Source organism: Theropithecus gelada, chromosome 2, assembly GCF_003255815.1.
Source record: "Theropithecus gelada isolate Dixy chromosome 2, Tgel_1.0, whole genome shotgun sequence".
Taxonomy (NCBI): domain Eukaryota; kingdom Metazoa; phylum Chordata; class Mammalia; order Primates; family Cercopithecidae; genus Theropithecus; species Theropithecus gelada.
This window is the reverse complement of record NC_037669.1, coordinates 52,316,464-52,340,158: the sequence shown is the minus strand read 5'-3', so window position 1 is coordinate 52,340,158 and position 23,695 is coordinate 52,316,464. Positions and strand designations below refer to the sequence as shown.

Here is a 23,695-nt window from a genome sequence, read left to right as displayed (position 1 = left end):
GCCCTGGGGACTTGACCAGCCTGTCCCTTCACACACAGTGTCAATTCTGTCCCACGGCCTGGCCTGGTGTTAGTCTGGCAAATAATGGCATAAATGTATGCTGCAGAATCTCAGCTTCCTCACCTGTAAATGGGATAGTATCAGTGACCTCAAAGAACTGCTGAGAGGCTCAATCTCTCTTTCAACATGGTGAAATTAGCGGAGGTTTTCTCTCACCAGCAGAGTGAAGCTGGACTATGTCTCTGATTTGATTTTTGTTTCATTTTCCGTTGAGGATGCTGAGTAAAAAGTTGGAGCTTAGTGGGGTCTCTGTATTTGTTTTCACCTCGATGAAGCAGTGTCCGCCAGACACTAGGTGGTTTAAATTTGCTGAAATGTCTCCATCTGGTGGACTCTGTGAAAAACTACAGGATTCGATGCTGTTTCAGAAAAACAATGGGGCGACAGCTGGGGCTGCCCTGCCCTGCTCAGAAACACTAGTGGCTCCCCATTGTCTGCAGGGTAAAGTCCAAAAGCCAAGCCTGGAATTTAAGCGCCTCCACAATCGGTCCCCACCCTACCTATCGGACCTTATCACAGCTCCGACCTCCTGCCCCCAGCCAGGCCCAGCTCCTCCCAGGCTCTGGAACCAAGGCCCATTCCAGCCTTGCACGTGGGCCTGCCCTGTGCCCTAGACAGCCACCTGCCCTCCTCCTCTCCTCCTCCTAAGGCTAACCTCCCTTCCAGGGGCAGCTTATATGCCACCTCTTCCTGGAAGCCTCCCAGGCTCTTAAACCCATCCTGGTCTTCCTTGACCTCCCACTGACACTGTTGGTTATTTTTTATATTTCAGTATTGAATGTTGTGTGTTTTTGTTTGTTTTGTTTCTTTGGTTTTTTGTTTTGTTTTGTTTTTGAGACAGTGTCACTCTGTCTCCCAGGCTGGAGTGTAGTGGTGCAGTCTCCGCTCACCGCATCCTCTGCCTCCTAGGTTCAAGTGATTCTCCTGTCTCAGCTTCCCGAATAGCTGGGATTACAGGTGTGAGTCACCACGCCCAGATACTTTTCATATTTTTTTTTTTTTAGTAGAAACGGGGTTTTGCCATGTTGGCCAGGCTGGTCTTGAACTCCTAAGCTCAGGGGATCCACCCACCTCAGCCTCTCAAAGTTCTGGGATTACAGGTGTGAGCCACCGCACCCGGCCTGTCATGTTTTGTTAATGCACTGCCCTCCTGTATCCAGCATGACAGATTAAAAGAGCATAAGCCCCATAGATCCATATCCTCATCTGGCCTTCTCTACTTCCTAGCAGTGACACCACGGGCATGTGCAGTAACTTTGGCTGCAGACCAGAGGTAAGAACGTCAATCTCACAGCCCTGTTATGAGAATTAAATAAGATCATGGATGCAAAAGTGGCTGGCACATAGTAAATGCCCAATAAATTGTCACTAGGGTGGCCAGATAAAATATAAGACACCCAGATTAACTTGAATTTCAGATAACTTTTTTCTGAAGTATATCCCACATATTACTTGGGGGTTCTGTGGCACATTTCACCGATAACTGTTCATTGTATTAGATGTGCTAGTGATACTGGGGTATGTTGATATAGTCCATCCTCCCTTGGATTCTGTATTTACAAACTCACCTAGTTGCTAAAACTTATTTGTAACATCACAGTCACAGTCATCTGCGGATACGTGCATGCACAGAACACCAAAACATTTGAGTCACTCAGTGAGCACATTCCCAGCTGAAGTTGAACAAGGAGACTCTGCCTTCTTGTTTCATCTCTCATACCATAAATAAGTATGCTTTTTTGAGCTCTAGTTTGTGCCATGTTTTTCACATTTTGTGCTTTCTGCTGGTGATTTAACTGTTTAAAATGGCCCCAAGTGGAGTGCTGAAGTGCTGTCTGGTGTTCCCCACCCAAGAAATGTGCCTTATTGGAGAAAATAGGTGTGTTAGATAAGCCTCCTTTAGGCAGGAGTTATAGTGCTGTTGGCTGCAAGTTCAATGTTGATGAATCAACAAATTAGATAAGGTGTCTTTAAACAGAAACACATGAAGTGAGGTTATGTATTGACCAGTTGATGAAAATGTTGCGACCAGAGACTCACAGACACCTAACCTTGTATTTCTCCTGGAAACATAGTTCAGTATTTTCTTTTTTTTTTTTTTTTTTTTTGAGACGGAGTCTTGCTCTCACCCAGGCTGGAGTGCAGTGGCACGATCTCGGCTCACTGCAAGCTCTGCCTCCTGCGTTCACGCCATTCTCCTGCCTCAGCCTCCCGAGTAGCTGGAACCACAGGCGCCCGCCACCTCGCCCGGCTAATTTTTTGTATTTTTAGTAGAGATGGGGTTTCACCATGTTAGCCAGGATGGTCTCGATCTCCTGACCTCGTGATCCGCCCACCTCGGCCTCCCAAAGTGCTGGGATTACAGACGTGAGCCACCGCGCTTGGCCCCATAGTTCAGTATTTTCTACTTCAGTGTTTGTGACAACTTTATAGAACAGAATTACCTCAAATAATGAGAATGAACTACACAGTTGATATAAGTGTGTGTGTGTATATATATATATATAATGTAGATGCAGATGTATTGTAATAAAATTAAGTCCTTATCTATTAGAGATATCTACTGAAATATCATGGATGAAGTCATATAATGTCTGGGATTGTTTTAAAATACTCCAGCAAGGAGATAAAAGTGTGTATATGGAGAATGCAAAAGAAATGAGATACCAAAGGTTGAAGGTTGTGGAAGTGATATTTTATTTTATTTTATTTTTTTCTGATGGAGTTTCACTCTTGTTGCCTAGGCTGGAGGGCAATGGTGCAATCTCGGCTCACCACAACCTCCACCTCCCATGTTCAAGCAATTATCTTGCCTCAGCCTCCAGAGTAGCTGGGATTACAGGCACGCGCCATCACATCCAGCTAATTTTGTATTTTTAGTAGAGACAGGGTTTCTCCATGTTGGTCCGGCTGGTCTCAAACTCCCAACCTCAGATGATCCACCTGCCTCAGCCTCCCAAAGTGCTGGGATTACAGGCGTGAGCCACCGTGCCCAGCTGGAAGTGATGATTTATTGGACCATTTTCTCTCTACTTTTGTATTGTATGTTTGAAAATAACCATATCAAAGGGTTTAAAATACACTCGAGAAAATCTCGGGGAACTATTTCTTTCTTTTTAGAAATTTCCAGAATTTTTTTCTTTTTTTAATTTTTTTTTTTTTTAATGTTTTTGGGAGGGAAATTTGAGATCCCAAACCCCAATCCTTCCACGGGCTAGGATGGGATTTAAGAGATCTGGCTCTAGGAGACCTGCTTGGTTATCTCTGACAACTCACAGTGCCACTGGACCTGTTTTTTAATCAGTTAAATAAGGAAGTTTAACTGGACAACCTCTGAATCCCTTTCATTGTTAAAGCCCTCTAATTCTAACACCAGTATTTCTTAAATTGGCATGTTCTGGTTGGGTATTACAGCCTCTCTTCAGCTGTTGCTCCTCTGCCCAATCCATCCTGTTACCACATCCTGTGACTCTTGCCAATTTTCTCCCTTTCTTTTGCAACATTCTTACCACAAAGCTCTTTGATTTTGGTTTATCTAAAGCCTGAACTCCCTAGCCTAGCAGTTAAGGTCCTGGCAGCAGAGGAGCCACTGAATGCTGTGACATGATCTCACTCTACCAAGAGCAAGGCCACAGTGCAGTTCAAAAAGGGCCAGGCGGGATGCAGTGGCTCACGCCTGTAATCCCAGCACTTTGGGAGGCTGAGGCGGGAGGATCGCTTGAGGTCAGGAGTTTGAGACCAGCCTGGCCAACGTGGTGAAACCCCGTCTCTACTAAGAACATAACAATCAGCCGGGCGTGGTGGCAGGTGCCTGTAATCCCAGCTACTCAGGAGGCTGAGGCAGGAGAATCACTTGAACCTGGGAGGCAGAGGTTGCAGTGAGCTAAGTGAGCTGAGATGGTGCCACTGCCATCCAGCCTGGGCGACAGAGCCAGGCTCCGTCTCAAAAAATAAAAAGGGCCAGAAAAACAGGGACAACACAGGCCATGCCAGGCTACTGCAGAACGCAGAGGCAAGTCACCCAAGCACGCCTGGGGAGGCAAGATGTCTCCTGGAAGAGGTGATATCTGAGCTGAGACCTAAAGGCTGACCAGGAATTACTGCAGCTAACAGAAGGGAGGGAACATAGAGGCAACAGCATGCATGAAGGAATGGAGGCAAGAACATTGGCAAAGGTCCAAAATTCAACATCCATCATCACATCTAGCACCATGAATCTCTCCAGCAGTATTTGCTGCTCATCCTTGCAACCCTTCTTTGCCTCCTGCCTAGTCTGTGAGGTGGAACTCCTGTGATTCATATTTGGGAAGGTATATATTGGACTCCCCATAGGCCTCCTTTAAAATAACCAGGGCAGGAGAAATTTACACTTCCTATTGCACTCTAGTTTTGCTCATCTCCCATAATTCTGATGGCCTATTTTTCAGCAAACTTAAGCTCAGAAAGGTTGTCAGTCATTCAGGCTCACACAGTCAGTGAAGGGGAAAATGGGGATGCAGAGCAGGTGGACCTGCCACCTGTTGTCCCTTTAACTGCACAGGCAGTCTGGGCACACACAGGCTTCTGGCCAGGTGTCTGCCAGAGGAAAGGTCTTTGCAAGTTCTCCGCATGCTGCAGCGTATACAGGTGCGCTACTGTGATCCTCTTTCTACATTGAGAAAGATGAGATCAGTTTCCTCAGGGCCAATTATAAAGTCCTGCCGGTCGCCTCAAATATCCCATCCTCCGAGAGCCGAAGACTCTAGGTCTCTCCCACCTCCCACGTGACTATGTGACATCTGACGGGTAACTTCATCTCATCTGTAAAATGGGTCTTGCAGGACCGTTCTGGTATCCGTACAATCCTGCAGAAAGCAGCAAAGAACACACCCAGCCTCCGCGTCATACTCCGCAGTGGCAGAGCTGGCGCACAGAACACCCGCCAGCCGGCCATGCGCAGGCGCACTCCACCAAGTCCCAACAGGCGCTCTGCGGCTGCGCACTAGGCTGGCTTTGCGGCCGCACTGCTTGATGGCAGCGGTGTCCGCCCCACGGCCGGCGTTGCCGAGGTAACGGCGAGCGCATGGGGCCAAGAAAGGTAAGGGCCCTGGGCGAAGAACGCGCGGCCCCTTCCGAGTTTGGTGTTTTGCCGCGAGAGGAAATCTCGCTCTTCGATAAGCCCTCCAGGGCGAGAGCGGAAAGGGCTCGGGTACTGTGGTGGGGTCGCACAGCCGGCCGAGACAGTGCCGGGACGGGGAGCCAGGCTTCCGAGCGCCTCCGCGTCTTCCTCGTGCGCCTGCAGCCCTTGGTTCTTGGAAACGCCGACGCCTTGCTCAGGGCTGGTGGGGCTGGGGCGCAAGGTGCAGCTGACGGTGCCCGAGAGGAGCCTCAGCCTCTGGTGGGGTTCGGTCGGGTGTGGGGGTAGTCAGGGAAAGAAGCAAAGGGGTAAGTTGAAATAGGGAGTTAGGAATTCGCGGGGCCCTTAACGCTATTTGGGTGCGCAGTTGTTTATTTGTATTAATAGTTGCAGCTGTCGTCTGGCGAGCGCTTTCCACGTGGTAGGCCCCGAACAAAACGCCTTCTGCAAAATTATGCATTTAATCCTCACAACAACTTTCAAAGGCTTGTCATCTGTTTCTATGGCTTATTTTCAGGTTCTAACTTGAAAGCTCCCCAGAGGCAGGATTGTTTACCTTGTCCCTTTCATCCTTGCCTCCCTGAGCCCAGGAGGTGCGCAGGTGGTGCTTGAAGCGTGTTTTGGTTGGGAGAAGGTGAAATTTGCTGGGTGGGAGGTTTTTAAACCACGTTTGTTTGGCACCTAGTCCAGGAAGGTTGGAAAATTAAATGGAGCCACCGCCCACTTTTTTGTTTGTTGTCCTGATAGACATTTACCAGCACCTAAGAGGTGTTAGCTTGTGTGCTCAAGGGAAGAATAAGAAACAGACCTTGCTTTTAATAGAAAGTAAGAATACGCAGCTCTGGAGTCAGGTGTGCGCAGGTTGGGGAAAGGAGAAGTAACGATTTCTCAGAGGTGCTCCAGGCCCCTCTGAGTCACATTCCCTATCTGTACAATGGAAATAAAAATAGTCTTTACCTCAGGGGGCTATTGGGATTAAGTGAGTTTGAATAGACCGTGCTGTTACAGGTGGTTGGCTACGTGTTAAAATCACCTGGGTCCTCCCAGGAAATTCTGATGTAATTGATTGCAGGTGAGGACTGGGCATGAGGCGTTAAGGGTAGCTAAGCTTGAGGGCCACTGTGTGTGATGTACCACTCCCAGGTTTAATTTTCCTAATCTACATTTTTCAGTCATCATTCTCAACTTAAGAACCTGCAGTGACTCCAATTCCAAACCAGCCTTTGCATCCCAAACCTCTTGACAACTAACCCAGTCTTTCCTGTATGTTTTTGTGCACCTCAGGCACGGCTCTTCTTTCTTATCTGTGGAATGAGGATAGTACAGTCAGCTGTCCCTATCAGGTTCCGAATCTGTGGATTCAACCAATATTACATCAAAAAATATTTGGAAAAAGACATTTAAAAAATAATAATTATTTGGCATTTACATTGTGTTAGGTATTATAAGTAATCTAAGTAATCTAGAGATGACTTAAAGTAGATGGGAAGACGGGCATAGGTTACATGCAAATACTGCATTTTATGTAAGGGACTTGAGCTGCAGATTTTGGTAGGGGGTGAGTCCTGGAACCAGTCCTTCTGTGGATACCAAGGGATGACTATAGTACCCACATGTGCAGCACATGGCACAGTTAGTGCCTCTGGCATCTGGTACCTACAGTTTACTCTTCTTATTTTACTCACATCCCACCTCTTACAGCATGCCATTCTCCTGCCGTGGCACTAAAGAACCATTTCTTGAATGTCCATTGCAGATACAGGGAATGGCAAATGCAGTCTTTTCTCCTCTGCTTTGCCTTTCGAGTTAAGCACAAGAGGACTCTTCCATGAAACTAGAGATCATCTGATTTGTCCTCTTGAATTTCTCCCCCTTGGGAAGTGAGCTCTGCCTTCCCAGAGAGTTTCTTTCGATCTTTTCTAGAAGCTTCACGCTGGTATCTGTGAAGCAATTCTTGCAGGACATGGCCTGGGGGATGTCTTCTGAATTTTTAAAAGTGGCTTTATTGAGATACCATATAATTCTGTAAAGTTCACCCTTCTGAAATGTACAAGTCAGTGGTCTTAGTATTCTCGGAGTTATGTAACCATCACCGTCACTACAATCTAATTTTAAAACATTTTCGTCACCCTCCAAAATAAACCCCCTGTCTATTAGCTGTCACCACCCACCCCCCGTTTCCCACTTTTCCCCGTCTCTGGCAACTGGTAATCTGTCTCTATGGATTTGTCTATTCCGGACACTTTATATTAATTGTCTCGTGGTCTTTTGTGTCTGGCTTCTTTTAGCATAATGCTTTCAAGTGTTGAAGAATGTATCAGAACTTCATTCCTTTTCTATGACCAAATATTTGATTATATGGATAGACTGCATTTTGTTGATCTGGTCAACTGTTGATGGACATTTGGATGGTTTCCACTTTGAGCTATTATGAATAATACTGTTGTGAACATTCACATACAAATTTTTCCATGAACATATGTTTTCAGTTCTCTTAGGTCTGTACCTAGGGGTGGAGTTGCTGGATCATGTCATAAATATGTGTTTGACATTTTGAGGAACCGCCAGACTCCTTCAGTCCTGTTAAATTTGAAGATGAAACTGGGCTTAGAGAAAGTGGGTTGTGCAAGGTCACACAATAATAATGGCGGCTTTGCGTGTCTGGAAGGCCTACTGCGAGCCAAATTCCTGAGGGGTGAGCAGCCACGTGAGCAAGAGTGACACAAGAACTTGGATTATGAGGGGTGTTTTGTCTCAGGGACCCTTCCATCCCACACACTTGGGTTGGAGTACAGAGTTCTTTCGATCAAGTGTCACAGCTAAATCTTGCCTTTTTTAGATGTGACAGCAGCCTGAGAGGGAAAAACGCTGAACAAATGAGGCAAGCTAAAATACAACTCTTTATTTGTTGAATTTATTAGAACTTCTTGAAGGTGGCCATTAAATCTTTTTTCATTTTTTTAAATTCCAAATGTAATATATATAAGTCAGCTGCTGAGCAGAGGTTATTATAAAAGTGAAAAATCCCATAAAAGTCCAAACCATTCCTGGAAGTCTTTCAAAAAGTGCCTTACTGGAGACCAGCATCCTGTCCCCAAAAAGCAGTGTTTATTTTCAGTTTTAGAATAAATTAGTGTCTCTCCAATTGAGTACTAAATGTGATAGTTGGCTTGGGCTGAGGGATAAGTCAGCAAGCAAGGTAAAGCCTAGTCAAAATATGCTCTTAAGAAAATCTCTTAGGTTTCCTGTGAACATGTAGTAGACATGGTTATGTTATAAACACTATACAGCAAGGTGCATGCATAAATATAAAATGTACAAAGTAATGCTCAGTATGTAATTCCTTCAAGATACCTTATTTAGAAATTAATCTAGCATGTTGCTGCTTAGAACACTGGCAATTCTAGGAAGGTTCCAACTTCCTGATTCTTCTTGTTTTTCATAGTTATCTTTGTAATTGATGTATCAATTCCTCTAACTCTTCTTTAGTCTGTGTTTTTCTATGTCCTCATATAATTCCTCAGCTTCTTCCTTGAGAAGTTGGATAAAGATATCATCACACATTGGATAAGCCTTTTCATTTCTTAATGATCATGACACTCTTAAAGCCACTCACCTTCCCCTCCCTCAGCTTTGGCCACCTTCTTGACTATTTCAGGCTTGATGGCGTCCCTTGCCAATGGGATGCAAGTACTGAGTGCAGGAGCCACCTAAGTAATTAGTCTTCTTTTTTCCCTTGTGAGGGTTTGGAGTCATGTAGGTTAAACGTGTGTATGATTTGGCTGCACTGTATCTTCAAGCACCAGGTAAGCTCTCAGTTGAAATCAAGTCTAGTCCTGGTACTGAGGGAGCAGCAGATTCAAGTTTCCCACCTCATTCCAGGACAGCTGCTCCTTGAGTGGAATGTCTTACACCATTTACATTGTTTTCCCCTGTATAGGGTTAAGTTTTCCTAGGTTAAGTGCATCTGCTGTATCTCTGTGCCTGCGTCACACAATATGCTCACATTTACTCCCTCCTTTAGACATTAGTGGATCACAGCCTGTTCTGTTAGTTCCAACTTGCTTTCTATGCTTCCAGGTATGTTATATACTTGTTTTGTCTCCTTGGGTCCAATGTATGGCCCCAGAGGGACACATACTGGCCTTGGCTTCCTCTTCTCCCTCGTAGTGCTGGGTGCACGATAGGTAATTCCATTATTGCTCAGTAACCCTTCACCATCTGATTTTGAGAAATAGTCATCAGACAAAAGACAAAAGTAGGACCCTGCCTGTGCTTTCAGCAGAATCCAGAGAGAGGGCATGGGCTTGGGAGTTCAACAGACCTGGGTCATCCGATACCACCACACTCGGGGTCCTCTACAAATCTCTCTAACCTGAATCTGTTTCCTATTTATAAAATGGTGTTGCTATTGCTCACCCTGTAATACTAATACTCACTGCGTGCCAGGCCAGGTACTGTTCTAAGCACTTTATGGATCTCAACTGTAAGATAGAATCTGTTCTTATCTTGATTTTGCAGGTGAGGAAACTAAAGCACAGAGTCAGTGACTTTTGCCCAAAATCACACTGCTAGAAAGTGGTAAAGTTGATTCCAATGCTGGTAGTCTGACTTTAGAGTCCCTGCTTGAAGCCAGTAGCATTTGGTAGTATATAATCAACCCTTAAATAACTGCTGCTGTCATTATTATTTATTAATGTACTTTAAATGTTGGGAGCTGATTGACCCAGTGTTTAGTGTGTATTTTAAGATCCTCTTGGAAAATGAAGTGCTTGCAAGATTTAATTTGTTGAGGACAGGGTCTCAGTTTTGTCTTTGTCTCCCCAGCACCTATGATTATTAGGAATTCCTGGTAGTAAATGTCTGTTGGGTGGGTGAAATGGAAGCACTCCTGGTAGACAGAAATCCTGTTGTGCTTGCTCTCTGGAGACCTAACATTGCAGCTTTGGGCACGTCACTAGGTCTCAGCATTGTCAACTGGAGTAGAAAGATTACCACTCATTTCCTGGGGGTTATTTTGGGGGATTAATTGCCATATTCTGGGTCAATGTGATTTACATTGCTCACACAAACTGTTCTTATTACTTTTAGTTTATTGCTTTATAAATACTTGATTTCTTCCCACAGACCCCTAAGTTTTCTGAGCCTCGGTACAGATGTACTCACATTTTGAATCAAGGTAGTTACTGATTGTCTGTTTCTTTCTCTTTGTTGTCTACTCTTTAAAGGATACCTCCTCTGAAAAATGGCAGAAGCAGTTTTCCATGCCCCGAAGAGGAAAAGAAGAGTGTATGAGACTTACGAGTCTCCATTGCCAATCCCTTTTGGTCAGGACCATGGTCCTCAGAAAGAATTCAAGATATTCCGTGCTGAAATGATTAACAACAATGTGATTGTGAGGAATGCAGAGGACATTGAGCAGCTCTATGGGAAAGTAAGTGCGGGCAGCCTCGGCAGGATTACTTTCAGACAACCCTGAGCAAGCAGTCCTTTCCTTCTCCCCATCCCAGCCATGCCCCCACACCAACCATGAACAATGTGTATTCTTTCCTTGCAGTTTGGTCCAGTTATAGGAAAAGTACAATTTGAATTAGTGCCCAAAAGCCATACATTAGGGTAATAGAATGACAGATGGAGCACCCCTGCCCACAAACCTTTATTTCAGTGATGAAGTAGAGTCAATGGATTGGCTTTTTGTTTTTTTGGTTTTTTTTTTTTTTGTCTTTAGTTGTAAAAGCAATGCATGTTTGTTGAAGGAACAAAAAAAGTAATTTACAGAAATGTAATGGGTAAAAAAGTAAAAATTCCCCACTGACTCCCATTCTGTTCCCAGAGGTAGCCACAGCGTGGTATGGTGTCCCTGCTCAGGCACGGATCAGGTGGGGCTTTGGTGTGAAGCTCCTTATCTGCTGCCTCCTGGTTGGAGACCTCTTCTCAGATGAGGACAAGTTCTAGTTTTTACTGTTTTCCAGCGTTGATCAAGTTGAATGAAGACTGGTAGTTCTTAAAAAAAAAAATTCCCACAGTCTGTTCATTGCTGTGGGCATTTTTAAAATACAGCTTTATTAAGTTATAATTTACAATTATAAAGTTCTCCCATTGTAAGTATACAATTCAGTGATTGTCATCAATTTATAGAGTTGCACAACTCTCACCACAGTTGTTTTAGAACATTCCCATCACCACAAAGTTCCCTTGTGCCCATCACACTTAATCCCTGCTCCCACTCCCAGCCCAAGGCAGCCACGGATCTGCATCTTGTCTCCATAAATGTGCCTTCTCTAGACATTTTATAGAAGAGTGGGTGGCACTGGCCGTGGTGAGGCAGGAGTCTCAGTAGGCCAAGGGCAGCTCACCAGGGAGGCCTTCACTTACAGTATATAACATTAAGCAAGAGGCTCTATAAAGTGCTGTATGCGTTTTTTCCTCTTGGTTTTTGTTGTTGCTGGGTTGTTTTTTGTTTGTTTTTTGAGACAGAGTCTTACCCTGTCACCCAAGCTAGAGTGCAGTGACGTGATCTCAGCTCGTTGCAACCTCTGCCTCCCAGGTTCAAATGATTCTTCCACCTCAGCCTCCCGAGTAGCTGGGACTGCAGGCACATGCCACTATGCCTGGCTAATTTTTGTATTTTTTGGTAGAGACCGGTTTTCACCATGTTGGCCAGGCTGGTCTTGAACCCCTGACCTCAAGTGATCTGCCCACCTCGGCCTCCCAAAGTGCTGGGATTACAGGTGTGAGCCACCATGCCTGGCCTTTTTATTCTGGTTGTTAATCTAGATGGAGAAAGGGGTGTTTGTTTTATTCTTTCAATTTTCTGTGTGTTTAAATATTTTATAGTAAAAAGGGGAAAAATGCATGTTGTTTTTGGAATCAGCAGGAATGAGAGGAATACTTCAATTCTGGAGTATGAAAGAATCCAAGAGGTTTTTTTGGACCTGGTGGGCAGCATGGCTCCTGCTTTCAGGCAGCGTGTTCCCAAACCATATGTAAAGAAGAAACTCTGCCTCTGCCTGCCCTCGGCTTATAAGACCTAGACTGAAAGCATTAGTTATGGGATAAATGATATGTGCCAAAAACTTACTAGTACTCTTGAAGTGATTAGAAAGGTATTATGCTAAGAACATCCTTAGTCGTCATTAGATAATCAGAGGGAAAATGTCAAGACGTGGAAAGTGGAGCAAACCTCTTGTTAACTCAGATGGGTACAGTTGGCCCTCCATATCATGGGTGCCACTTCTGTGGATTCACCCAACCTTCGATTGAAAATATTTGAGAAGAGGCCGGGCGCGGTGGCTCAAGCCTGTAATCCCAGCACTTTGGGAGGCCGAGACGGGCGGATCACAAGGTCAGGAGATCGAGACCATCCTGGCTAACACGGCGAAACCCCGTCTCTACTAAAAACACAAAAAATTAGCCGGGCGAGGTGGCGGCGCCTGTAGTCCCAGCTACTCGGGAGGCTGAGGCAGGAGAATGGCGGAAACCCGGGAGGCGGAGCTTGCAGTGAGCTGAGATCTGGCCACTGCACTCCAGCCTGGGCGACAGAGCAAGACTCCGTCTCAAAAAAAAAAAAAAAAAAAAAAAAAAAAAAAGAAAATATTTGAGAAGAAAAATTGCATCTGTACTAAATGGGGACTTTATTTTCTTGTATTAAACAATATAGTATAACAACTATTTACATAGCATTTGCATTGCATTAGATATTATAAGTAGCCTAGGATGATTTAAAGTATATGGGAGGACCTACATAGACTATATATAAACACTGCACCATTTTATATTGGGGACTCAACCCTCTGCAGATTTTGTTATCCACCAGAGGTCCTGGAACCAGCCCCCTGTGAATACTGAGGGATTACTGTATATTCTACCTCAGCTAAAAAACCTGGCAACTAAACATGAACTAACTTTGTTTTCTCTTCCTGGAAGGGTTATTTTGGAAAAGGTATTCTTTCAAGAAGCCGTCCAAACTTCACAATTTCAGATCCTAAACTGGTTGCTAAATGGAAAGGTAAAGTTGTATCATTCAGTTCTTTTGACAAATTATCATTTTCCTTTATTTTTGATCTTATACCTCAGATTGTATAGTAAAATTCTAGAGAAGTAACATGTACACTGGCAGTTTTACTGCCAAAGAATAATTCTAATCAAAGCAAAAGGGTTATGATTGGGTGACAGCGTGTTTAATTTCTAGAATTATCAAGTGTTAATTGGGCTTTTCTGTTGTTAAGTGTTTGCTTAGCAGAGTACTATGCCTGTGGCAGGTACTGGTAGTTAAGTACCTGCTCACCTGTGGCACTATGCAACATTTTTAAAATTTTGTTTCCAGAATTAGAATTTATAATAGCCATGACATGTATGTGTATAGTTCTCCCTTGCTGATTCTCTTTAATTTGCAATTGTTTTGGAGTATTTCTCTAAGGAATTCTCATGGTAATCACTTAAGAACCAATACCAGCATGTTAAAACATAATTAGAAAGGATCTTTTAAATGTTTTATTATAAGAAAATATGCAGATTAAAACTGCACTGAGATACCATTTCAACAATCAGGCAGAAATCCAAAAGTCTGACAATATACTGCATTGGTGAGGACTTCAGAAACAGACCTTCTCTTGCATTGCTGGTGGGGTGCTTGTGGTGCAGCCCTCATGGAGGTGAATCTGGCAATGTCTAGCAAAATTATATATGCATTTACTTTGTTTTCTTTTCCCCCATTCCTGTCTCTCCTCAGTCCCTGGTAACCTTTATATGTTTTCCGTCTATGGATTTACCTATTACAGATATTTCATATATAAATGCAATCATACAATATCTGCCCTTTTGTGTCTGTTGCTTTCACTTAGCATGTTTTCAAGGTTCGTCCCTGCCATAGCGTCTATCAGAACTTCATTCCATTTTATAGTGGAATAATATTCCATTGTTTGGACATAGTGCCTTTAGCTCATCTGCTGATGGACACTTAGATTGTTTCTGTGTTTTGGCTTTTCTGAATAATACTGTTGTGAACATTGGCATGTACGTATCCGAGTCTATTTTTTTATGTGTTTTGGATATATACCCAGGAGTGGAGTCAATGGGTCATATGGTAATTGTCTGTTTAACATTTTAAGAACTAGCCAAACTATTTTCCACATTGACTGCATCATTGTACATTCCCACCAGCAATGCACCAAAGGTTCCAATTTCTCCACATCCTTGCCAACACTTGTTTAAAAAAATAATAGTCGGCCGGGCGCGGTAACTCACGCCTGTAATCCCTGCACTTTGGGAGGCTGAGGCGGGCAGATCACCTGAGGTCAGGAGTTCAAGACCAGCCTGGCCAACATGGCAAAACCCTGTCTCTACTAAAAATACAAAAATGAGCTGGGCTTGGTGGCAGGCACTTGTAATCCCAGCTACTTGGGAGGCTGAGGCAGGAGAATCACTTGAACCCTGGAGGCAGAGGTTGCAGTGAGCCAAGATCGCGCCACTGCACTCCAGCCTGGCCGGCATAATGCAACTCCGTCTCCAAAAAAAAAAACAAGTTAAATTTTTACAAGGGATTTTTTAAAATATAGAAATGAAGTAACTGAAAGCTTATATCAAGTTGGTTGTATAACCACACAGGGAGAAATTATTTTGAGTAACTTTTGGTGTTTTTGGAGTAGGGCCTGGAGTGCAGTGGCGCAATCTCAGCTCACTGCAACCTCCACCTCCTGGGCTTATGCCGTCCTCCTACCTCAGCCTCCCAAGTAGCTGGGACTACAGGCGCATGCCACCACATCTGGCTAATATTTGTGTTTTCTGTAGAGACAGGGTTCCACCATGTTACCCAGGCTGGTCTTGAACTCCTGAGCTCAGACAATCCACCCGTCAAAGCCTCTCGAAGTGCTGGGATTACAGGACTGAGCCACTGAGCCTGGCCATTTGAGTAACTTTATAGTGATTTGATTGTTCAACCTAATGGGATAGACTTTGTGTCAGTTACTTCTTGTCACAGTAATGCTGCTTAATAAACCACCTCAAAATGTATTGGCTTTAAACAGCAACCATAGTAGTCACTAGGTGTGCTGTCTTGGCTGGGTGTGATCACTTTCCTGTGGTGTTAAAGCTGATCATCATTTCTTCCAAGCCTTTAATGCATGCAGAAGAGGCTGAGTTTGGGGAAAGAGAAGTAATTAGCCCAAAGGCAGAGTTAGGAAAAGACCAGGACGAAAAATCAGACCACTGGGTGACCTGATGAACATTTTGGGCGGAAAGAGTCCTCCCACCTGATGCCCTGCTTATGCCTGGGGTACAGGCAAGTTACTACAACCAAAACCTAAGATTCAGTAACAGCAGGAGCCCGCCTGTCAGAACTGCGCCCTCATCAGGCTGGCTTTCAAAATAACATGAGGTCAAGCCAGTTTGAGATTCTGCACAGGGAGCTAGAGCTGGAAGCCCTGAACTCCCAAATCCACATCCAAAACCAACACTGCAATCAAGTTCACTTTCCCAGCCCTTTCGATATACACATGTAAGGAGCTTTCGGTGAAGAGGGAAGAATGCAGATGAAGTTCATACCTCTAGGGCCTCAGCATTCTCATTTGGAAATTGGAATGAGCATTCAGCCGTGGCAGAGAGGTTTCCAATCCCGTGCTGTTGCTGCTTAGCTGGAGCCCTGAGTTGAGAAGGATTCTGAGGTCCCCTGTAAGCCCACCAAGACTGATGTGATTGATGGGCAGCACCTGCCAAGGGTATGGGTTCAGGGAAGGATGGCATAGAAAGCATATTTTTGCCATTGCTGACTGGACAGTATTAACTTTCTAGGTGTGTGATTTTGTGAACCTTAAAATTCTCAGTCTTTACTAGATTTTTAGTGTTTGTTCCCTTTATGGGAAATTTGCCTGAAACTAATAGAACTTCTTTGTTCCAGATGTGAAGACAAACATGCCTATCATCACATCAAAGAGGTAAGTCATAACGAACTTTGGCTTCTGTCAAAATGATGGTTTAAGTCAGATGTTTTTAGGTAGTCTTGTCCCATGTAGTAGTCCAGTCCACACCTTTTTTCCTTTCTCTTTTTGGTAGTAGATGTATCCTTGAAAATGATGTCTGAATTTAATGTGAATCAAGTCATTTTTGAAATGCCTTACGTGAGTTTATGGTTTGTTTAAATACTGTTTTGCCAGTTGAATTCTTTCCAAATTATGAATAACTATCCTGTAATAGCTATGTTATTAAGTCCTCATATTCTTGGGCCTAGATTTTGAACCAGCCTTCTGCCCAGTGGGCACAGATGGTCCTGTCCCTCTCCTCCAGCTACACTGTAGGGTCAGAGAAAGAGGCTTTCACAGAGGCCCTTCCTCATTTAATCCTGGACATTCCTGGAAGGTTTCTCCCCGACTCCCCAAACACACACATACGGCCTGGCTGATTCCTGCATGTCCTCGATCCTGCTCATGCATGATCTCTCCTGGGTTTCTCTCCTTACCACCATACCGTCCTCTGTCCTGGGTGCTGCTCCTCTGGCCCCCACAGTCCTCTTTGGCGTGCAGCACTCTCCTCATGTGTCATACATAGGTTCAGACTGTCAGTGCTTGGAGAGCAGAGATCAGGCCCTTCTCTCTTCAGCACCACACTTTGTGGTCCCTTGGTAAGATTGTTGGCTGTCTCCATCCATCCCAGACCTCCTTGTGCCTGTGGTACAGTACAAGTCTCAGCTCTTCCATGAAACCTTATAAAACTTCTCAAGTCTCAGTGATTTTGTTCATCTTGCTTCTAGCCTATACGGGCAAAATCCAGCAGCTCCTTTTTGGTTACATGCCTGGCAACCCCATAGCCAGCGGGGTGGCAAGGAGTGGTGGCACCAGGAAGATCTCAATGGCTGTTCTGGCTGTAACCTCAGGCCGGGGTCAGGAGTGGGATTCTGGTGTGTGGGAGGGACCTGCTGAGAACCTGGCAGAGCCCCCAGTCTTGGAGGAGCTATAGTATAGACAGGTTGCCACAACAGAAACCTAGGGATCAGAAATAGCAGGAGCTTGCCCATCAGAACTGCATCCTGGCTAGGCTGGCCACAGCATGACATAAGGTCAAGCCAGCTTGCCAGCATAGAGGTTCTGCACAGGGAGAGGGCTGCCTCCCTGAAGAGCATCCCTTTGTGAGCACTGCAATGTCCCAAGAAGTTTCACTGACCCTAGTATTCATTTCCTAGGGCCGCCATAACAAAGTACCACGGACTCGATGGCTTAAAACAACAGAAATTTATTCTCATGGTTTTGGACACCAGAATTCCAAACTCAAGGTGTTGGCAGGGCCACAGTCCCTCAGATGGCTCTAGGGGAGCATCCTTCTTTGCCTGCCTTCACTTCGGCTGGCTCCTGGCACCCCTTGGCATTCCTTGGCTTGCAGATGCATCACTCTAATCTCTGCCTCTGTGGTCACTCCCTTGTGTGTTTCTGTGTGTCTTTGTCCAAATTTTCCTCCTTTTTTTTTTGCATGAAAAAAATTGATAGATGTATGTATTTTCAGGGTACGGGTACATGTGATATTTTGCCTCTTTTAAGGACACCAGTCACTATGTCCTTACATCAAATTGATTCCATCTGCAAAGACCCTGTGTCCAGATAAAGTCATATTCACAGGTACTGGGGCGTGTAATCTGGGAGGTGTATGTTGTCCTACTATTCCTTACTCAAGGCCCCACAGTTACGGAGTTGCACTGAGAAGTGAAAGTGATAAACTGTTCACTAATAAGCAAGCCTGGCGTGAACTCAGTCTGCATTCAGACATTCTCTCTTCCCTCCTCAGCGCTCTTGATATACTTTATTGCGTTATCACCTTAGTTGATTTTTCCTTCAATTCTCCTCTAGTCTAACTGCCAGATTCTCATTTTTTAATCCCTTTGCCATACTTTGATCACTTTGATAGACTTCATGAATCCTGCATCTTTTTTGCAAGATTTAAATGTTCAATTTGCCATCAATTTGCATTGAATTTACATTAACATAACAAAGGACAAAGTGACATAGACTCGACACATAGTGACAGTGCAGGAATGTTGCTTGAAGTGGGTATGCTTGTGGGGATTAATTTTTTATAAGAAATTTTCGGATTACAATCCATTTCTGTATGTGAACCTAAAGATGTTTATAGATGTTATCAGCACAGTTCTGTCAGCAAGCTACATATGTCCCCCAACCAAAATCGATACTTGATTTATTATTTGTTCATAACACTTGGAATCACAATCTAAATTTTGAATATAAGAAAAATTGATTCATGTTCATATTTTTAGATAATTTTTCAACTTATATACTTGTCATAATTGTTGTTTGTGTTTTTTGTAGAGACAGGGTCTCGCTCTGTTGCCCAGGCTGGTCTTGGGCTCAAGTGATCCTCCCATCTCAGCCTCCCAAAGCACCAGGATTACAGGTGTGAGCCACTGCACCTGGCCATAATTGTTTCTTTGCTGGTGCCTCTGAAATTCTGATTTCTATTTCAAGTGGATTCACTCAAATTGGCCTTTTTCCAACAATAGTCGTCTTTGGGTGAAGAGCACCTTCTGTGTAACTCTTTCTGAAGGTAAGTGTCAGGACCCTTCTGTGATGCCTTTGGGGAACTGACACAGATAGAGGTATGTCCCTGAAGGACCAGCCCGGATAGTCAGGTCGCCCACCCCGTTGTGGTCCTTTATTCAGCCAGAATTCACTGTGTGTCAGGCATTGGGTAGGTGCTGGGGACCCAAGAGCGAGGAAAAGACCTAGTCCCCGTTCTTGAGGGATTTGCAGTCTAGTGAGAGAGGAAGAGAAGTGAACAGTTGTGCTGTCCTGTAGTGGTGTTGTGGTAGAGATACCATCGCCATTATGGCCAACAGGTGCTGACTGCTCTAGCAGTGCCAATCCCAGTCTCTGAGCTTGCCTGCGTTACCTCCTTTCATCTTCTCAAGAAACCTTCGAGGGTAGGTACTAGAGATGTTTCCGTTTCATAGATGGGGACTCAGGTGAGGGTTCAGTAGCTTGCCCAAGATTACATGGGCTCAGTGCCAGAGCCTGGGAGGTATTGATGTGGGTGGGCGTACCAGCACTCCCCGAGCACCTTCCAGTGCTAAGTATCATGCCAGTGTTGGGCCCGTGTGTCGTCTCAGGTCCTCACATCACTCCCATCAGGTGGGTCCCGTTCTTATCCATCTTCCACAAGTGGAAGAACTGAACACAGGGAAGTGAAGCTCCTTGCTCAGGGTCAGTATGTGGACTTAGGCACTGTGGCCCCAGAACCCGTGTGCACTAACCACTCTAAACCACTCTGCTGTGCACTTCCAGTGGTAAATGGGCGTTCATCGGTACAACAGTAGAGAACGGTGCCCTGTGCAAATAGGAGAGGTGTGTGTTCAAGGATGCAGAAACATGAGAATCCGTGGCGTGTTTGGATGGGCATGTCCTGTGTCCTTGTGGTCCTGGATGGTACTGCTTTCCCCAGTCCTGTCACCGCTTCCAGTCGTGGCTGCTGCCTCGTCCTTCTGCCACGCTGCCCCTTACACTTTCTGCTTTTTACTTCTCATTTCTCTTCTTGCAACTGCTCCAGCATCGGGGATTGATGGCAGCAGGACTTAGCTTTTTAAGATGTTGCCAGCCAGCTAGAGGATGCCTTCAGCTCTGATCCATATGTTGTTGTCTTGTCATTTGTTTTTGTGGCTCTTTTCATCATGTCTGACTTGGAGGCTTCTACATGCTCTTCAAGCCTCAGTCTCCTTTGACCTTTCATAGCGATCCTCTGAGACCCTGAAAAGGGAACACAGGTATGGCCTGGTTCTGGTGTATGGCAGAAGAGCACAGAGGTAGAGGTACTAAGTGGCTTAACTCAGAGCCACATGGAAGAGCCAGCTCCAGGACCTAGACCTCCAGAGGCTGTGTTCATCCCCACACTGCTGCCTCTGCTCTCAAAGAACAGTGAATTAAGACATTTCCATTCATTAACATCTTTTTCAATATACTATATATTGAGTCTGATTTATTTTTCAAGCCACTCCTAAAAACTCCACAATGATATAGTAATATTGATTGAGCACTTCTTATGGGCTTTGCACTTTACGTGTCTTATTTAATCCTTGCTGCAACCCCACGAGGTAGGTGCAGTTATCCCTAGTTTATAGATGGTCACTGAGCTTTAGAGAGGTGGGGTCATGCAGTTAATACGAGAATGTGATGGAGCAAGGATTGGAACCCACGTCTGCTTTGACTGCTGTGCTGCAAGGAGCAGAGCAGTGCTGTCTGTGTGCTCGCTTCGTTCCAGATCTTCTGGTCAAAGGAGGAACTGTTGACCCTTTAAATCAGTGATTCTTTCATGTGTTTTGAGTCAAGGAATTTGGCAAAAGTTGTGGGTCCCTTCCCCAGAAAAATATATTGTCACAAAAATTTGTGTTCAAATAAAGGAAATATATAGACCCTGTAGAACCAATGCTTTTGTTGATATGAAGAGCTGAGATTCTTTTTAGACCTCTCACATGACGGTTCTTTTAAACGTATGCATAGGTGGCCGTGTTCCAGGTGAGAAGACAACCTACTGGTTTTGGCACAGCTGTGTTCTTTTTGCTGGTTTTAAAAGTAATACATAACAAGATCCCTTTGAGGTGGTAGTACTACTCTCCACATTTTATAGGTGGGAAAATTGAAGCACAGAGAAGTTAAGTAATTTGCATTGCCACACAGTTGTAAGTAACGGGGCTGGACACAAAATGTGCAGTACCAAAGTCATGGTGTCGTACTGTCTCTCAGGTATTAGGGTAGCCTTACCAGGTGTTAATCTTCAGGATACAATTCCCAGTATATAGGGAGACATCCCTGATGTTTATCCTCATGTGGGGTGAACAGGGTGTGGACAACTTCGGGATTCTTAGGAATCAGGGTATAGCAGAAGCCAGTGTCCTTGTTAAATTGTGTGAGATATAGCAGTTTATAAACTATGACATACTCAGTCTTTTTCTTTTTGGAAACATTTCACAAATTTGCATGTCATCCTTGCGCAGGGGCCATTCTAAGTATATGTGCTGCCGAATGAAGCACTATTCAGTCTTCTTAACCAGGTAAAAGAAGGTGAAAAGTAAAATTACATCTGCCTTCTCTCAAGCCATGTGTTGTCTTGGATGTCTTTCAGACTGATCACTGAAGGTCCAGGCAAAAAGCACTTGAGTTTCACAATGTCTTTGACCTTCTGATCTTCAGATTTCCAGCATCTGGTAGTTCTCACATCACATGAACACATCCCAGCAGCCTAGGCATGAATGCTTTGCCCTATTGTTTTGCCTGTAACTTTTTGTAACTTGGGAAGTGTTTTGTAACTTGGGTGTTAGCTTCAAGTTTTAGAAACTTAACATGAATTTTGTCGTTAAAATCTACTCTGAAAAGTATTGTGGGGAAAGGGGCTATTTCTCTTAGAATATTTGGATGAATCTACATAAGCCAAATCATTTCCTTATCCTGTAAAGAGGTTGGTAGGCACTGTGATGAATATTTATTGAAATTCTCATTTTGCTTTCCAATACTAAACAAAAGTTCTTTGTATTATGAATGGCATATCTATCTGAAAACATTATGAGATCCAAAATTGAAAATAATACAAAACAAGCCGAGAGCGGTGGCTTCCACCTGTAATCCCAGCACTTTGGGAGGCCAAGGCGGGCAGATCACTTGAGGTCAGGAGTTTGAGACCAGCCTGGCCAACATGGTGAAACCCCATCTCTACCAAAAATATAAAAAATTAGCTGGGTGTGGTGGCACGAGCCTGTCATCCCAGCTACTGAGGAGGCTGAGGCAGGAGAATTGCTTGAACCCGGGAGGCAGAGGTTGCAGTGAGCTGAAATCGTGCCACTGCACTCCACCCGGGTGACAGAGTAAGACTCCATCTCAAAAAATATTAATAATAATACAAAAAAATCCTGATAAAGGATGGCCATTTTTTTTTTTTGCTTATTTATCTAAATCACTTAATCTGCCAGTTCTAAATTATATAAATTTTCATAGTTAAACTGGGTTTTTTTTAAAATAAATAAATAAAATGAAACTATAAAAGCAAAGAAACAAGAAGTAGCGTATGCTTGTTGCAGAACACTTAGAAAATACAGAGACCAGATGCGGTGGCTCACACCTGTAATCCCAGCACTTTGGGAGGCCGAGGCGGGCAGATCACAAGGTCAGGAGATTTAGACCTTCCTGGCTAACATAGCAAAACCCTACTAAAAATACAAAAATTAGCCAGGTGTGGTAGCGGGTGCCTGTAGTCCCAGCTACTTGGGAGGCTGAGGCACAAGAATCACTTGAATTCAGTAGGCGGAGGTTGCAGTGAACCGAGATCGTGCCACTGCACTCCAGCCTGGCAACAGAGCCAGACTCCGTCTCAAAAAAAAAAGAAAAGAAAATGCAGAAAAGTATAAAAAAGAAAAATATTTATCTATAATGCACCATTCACAAATAATGCTGTAAACATTTCGGTGTGTCACCTTCTAGTCTTTTATGTGCTTTGTTTTTTCAATTTTGAAATTCGAGTGCTGTTTCCAACGGTATTTCTGTCTTGCAGGTATCAGCATAGTGTTGAGTGGGCGGCAGAGCTGATGCGTAGACAGGGGCAGGATGAGAGTACAGTGTGCAGAATCCTCAAGGATTACACGAAACCGCTTGAGCATCCTCCTGTGAAAAGGAACGAAGAGGCTCAAGTGTATGACGAGCTTAACTCTGGAATGGTTTCTAACATGGAAGGCACAGCAGGGGGAGAGAGACCTTCTGTGGTAAACGGGGACTCTGGAAAGTCAGGTGGTATGGGTGACCCCAGTGAGCCATTAGGCTGCCTGCAGGAGGGCTCTGGGTGCAACCCAACAACAGACGGCTTTGAGAAAAGTGTGAGAAAGGATGCTGCACCTCTGCCCCAAGTCTGTTGCTGCAAACAAGATGCTCTCATCCTCCAGTGTGGCCCTCACCATGAGGACGGCAGCCAGCACGTCGGCCTCCTGCATGCTGGGGACAGGGGGCCTGACCATGAGTACGTGCTCGTCGAGGAAGTGGAGTGTGCCATGAGCGAGAGGGAGGATGCCCCAAATGAGGAAGTAAGTAGGAGAAAATAAATTGCTTCCTCCAAAGCCATCTGTTCCTGGAGATGTTGGCTAATAGGGATGTCTTTTGCCTGCAGCTGGTAGCTGGCCTATTGTAAGGTCCGAGGGAAGCAGCAGGCTCTGGGCCACAGCAGCTGTGAGGGCCATTTCAACTAAAACCCCAAAGTTGGTGAATAACTTTTTAAAAATTTATAAAATTAAGGCAAGGCCAATGGTACTCTCTCCTTTATTTGAGAGAAAACAAAATGCGGTGATAATTACACCTGATCTTGAGTACAGCTGAGCGAGAAGGGCTCACGTGTGGAAGTCAGCCGTCACGAGAAAAGCCTAGGGAAGCTGGGTGAGAGCTACGTCATTAGGGGACTTGCTGTCAGAGTTACCCTAGAGCTGTCTGGAATTGCTAAAAATTAGAAACAATCTAATGGCTGAATGGGATATGAGATACCCATTCAAAGCAATAT

The 23,695-nt window shown here is 44.5% G+C and overlaps 1 protein-coding gene across 8 annotated transcripts in view; it reads left to right on the top strand.

Annotated features, from left to right (window-relative positions):
• The first annotated feature begins 5,051 nt into the window (after window positions 1-5,051).
• Window positions 5,052-23,695, top strand: part of TSEN2 (tRNA splicing endonuclease subunit 2) — a 55,114-nt gene continuing 36,470 nt past the window's right edge. For 3 of the 8 annotated variants that reach the window (XR_003118206.1, XM_025377327.1, XM_025377324.1), the window contains exons 1-5: window positions 5,052-5,137; window positions 10,405-10,610; window positions 13,103-13,184; window positions 16,071-16,107; window positions 22,706-23,228. Coding sequence is in view for 7 of the 8 variants with exons in the window: in XM_025377327.1 (XP_025233112.1) it covers window positions 10,422-10,610; window positions 13,103-13,184; window positions 16,071-16,107; window positions 22,706-23,228 (831 nt within the window). In the remaining variant the exon portion in view is untranslated. Of the gene's footprint in view, window positions 5,485-10,404; window positions 10,611-13,102; window positions 13,185-16,070; window positions 16,108-21,158; window positions 21,216-22,705; window positions 23,229-23,695 lie in introns of all 8 variants that reach the window. The other 5 variants (XM_025377328.1, XM_025377325.1, XM_025377329.1 and 2 more) reach the window with 4 other exon arrangements.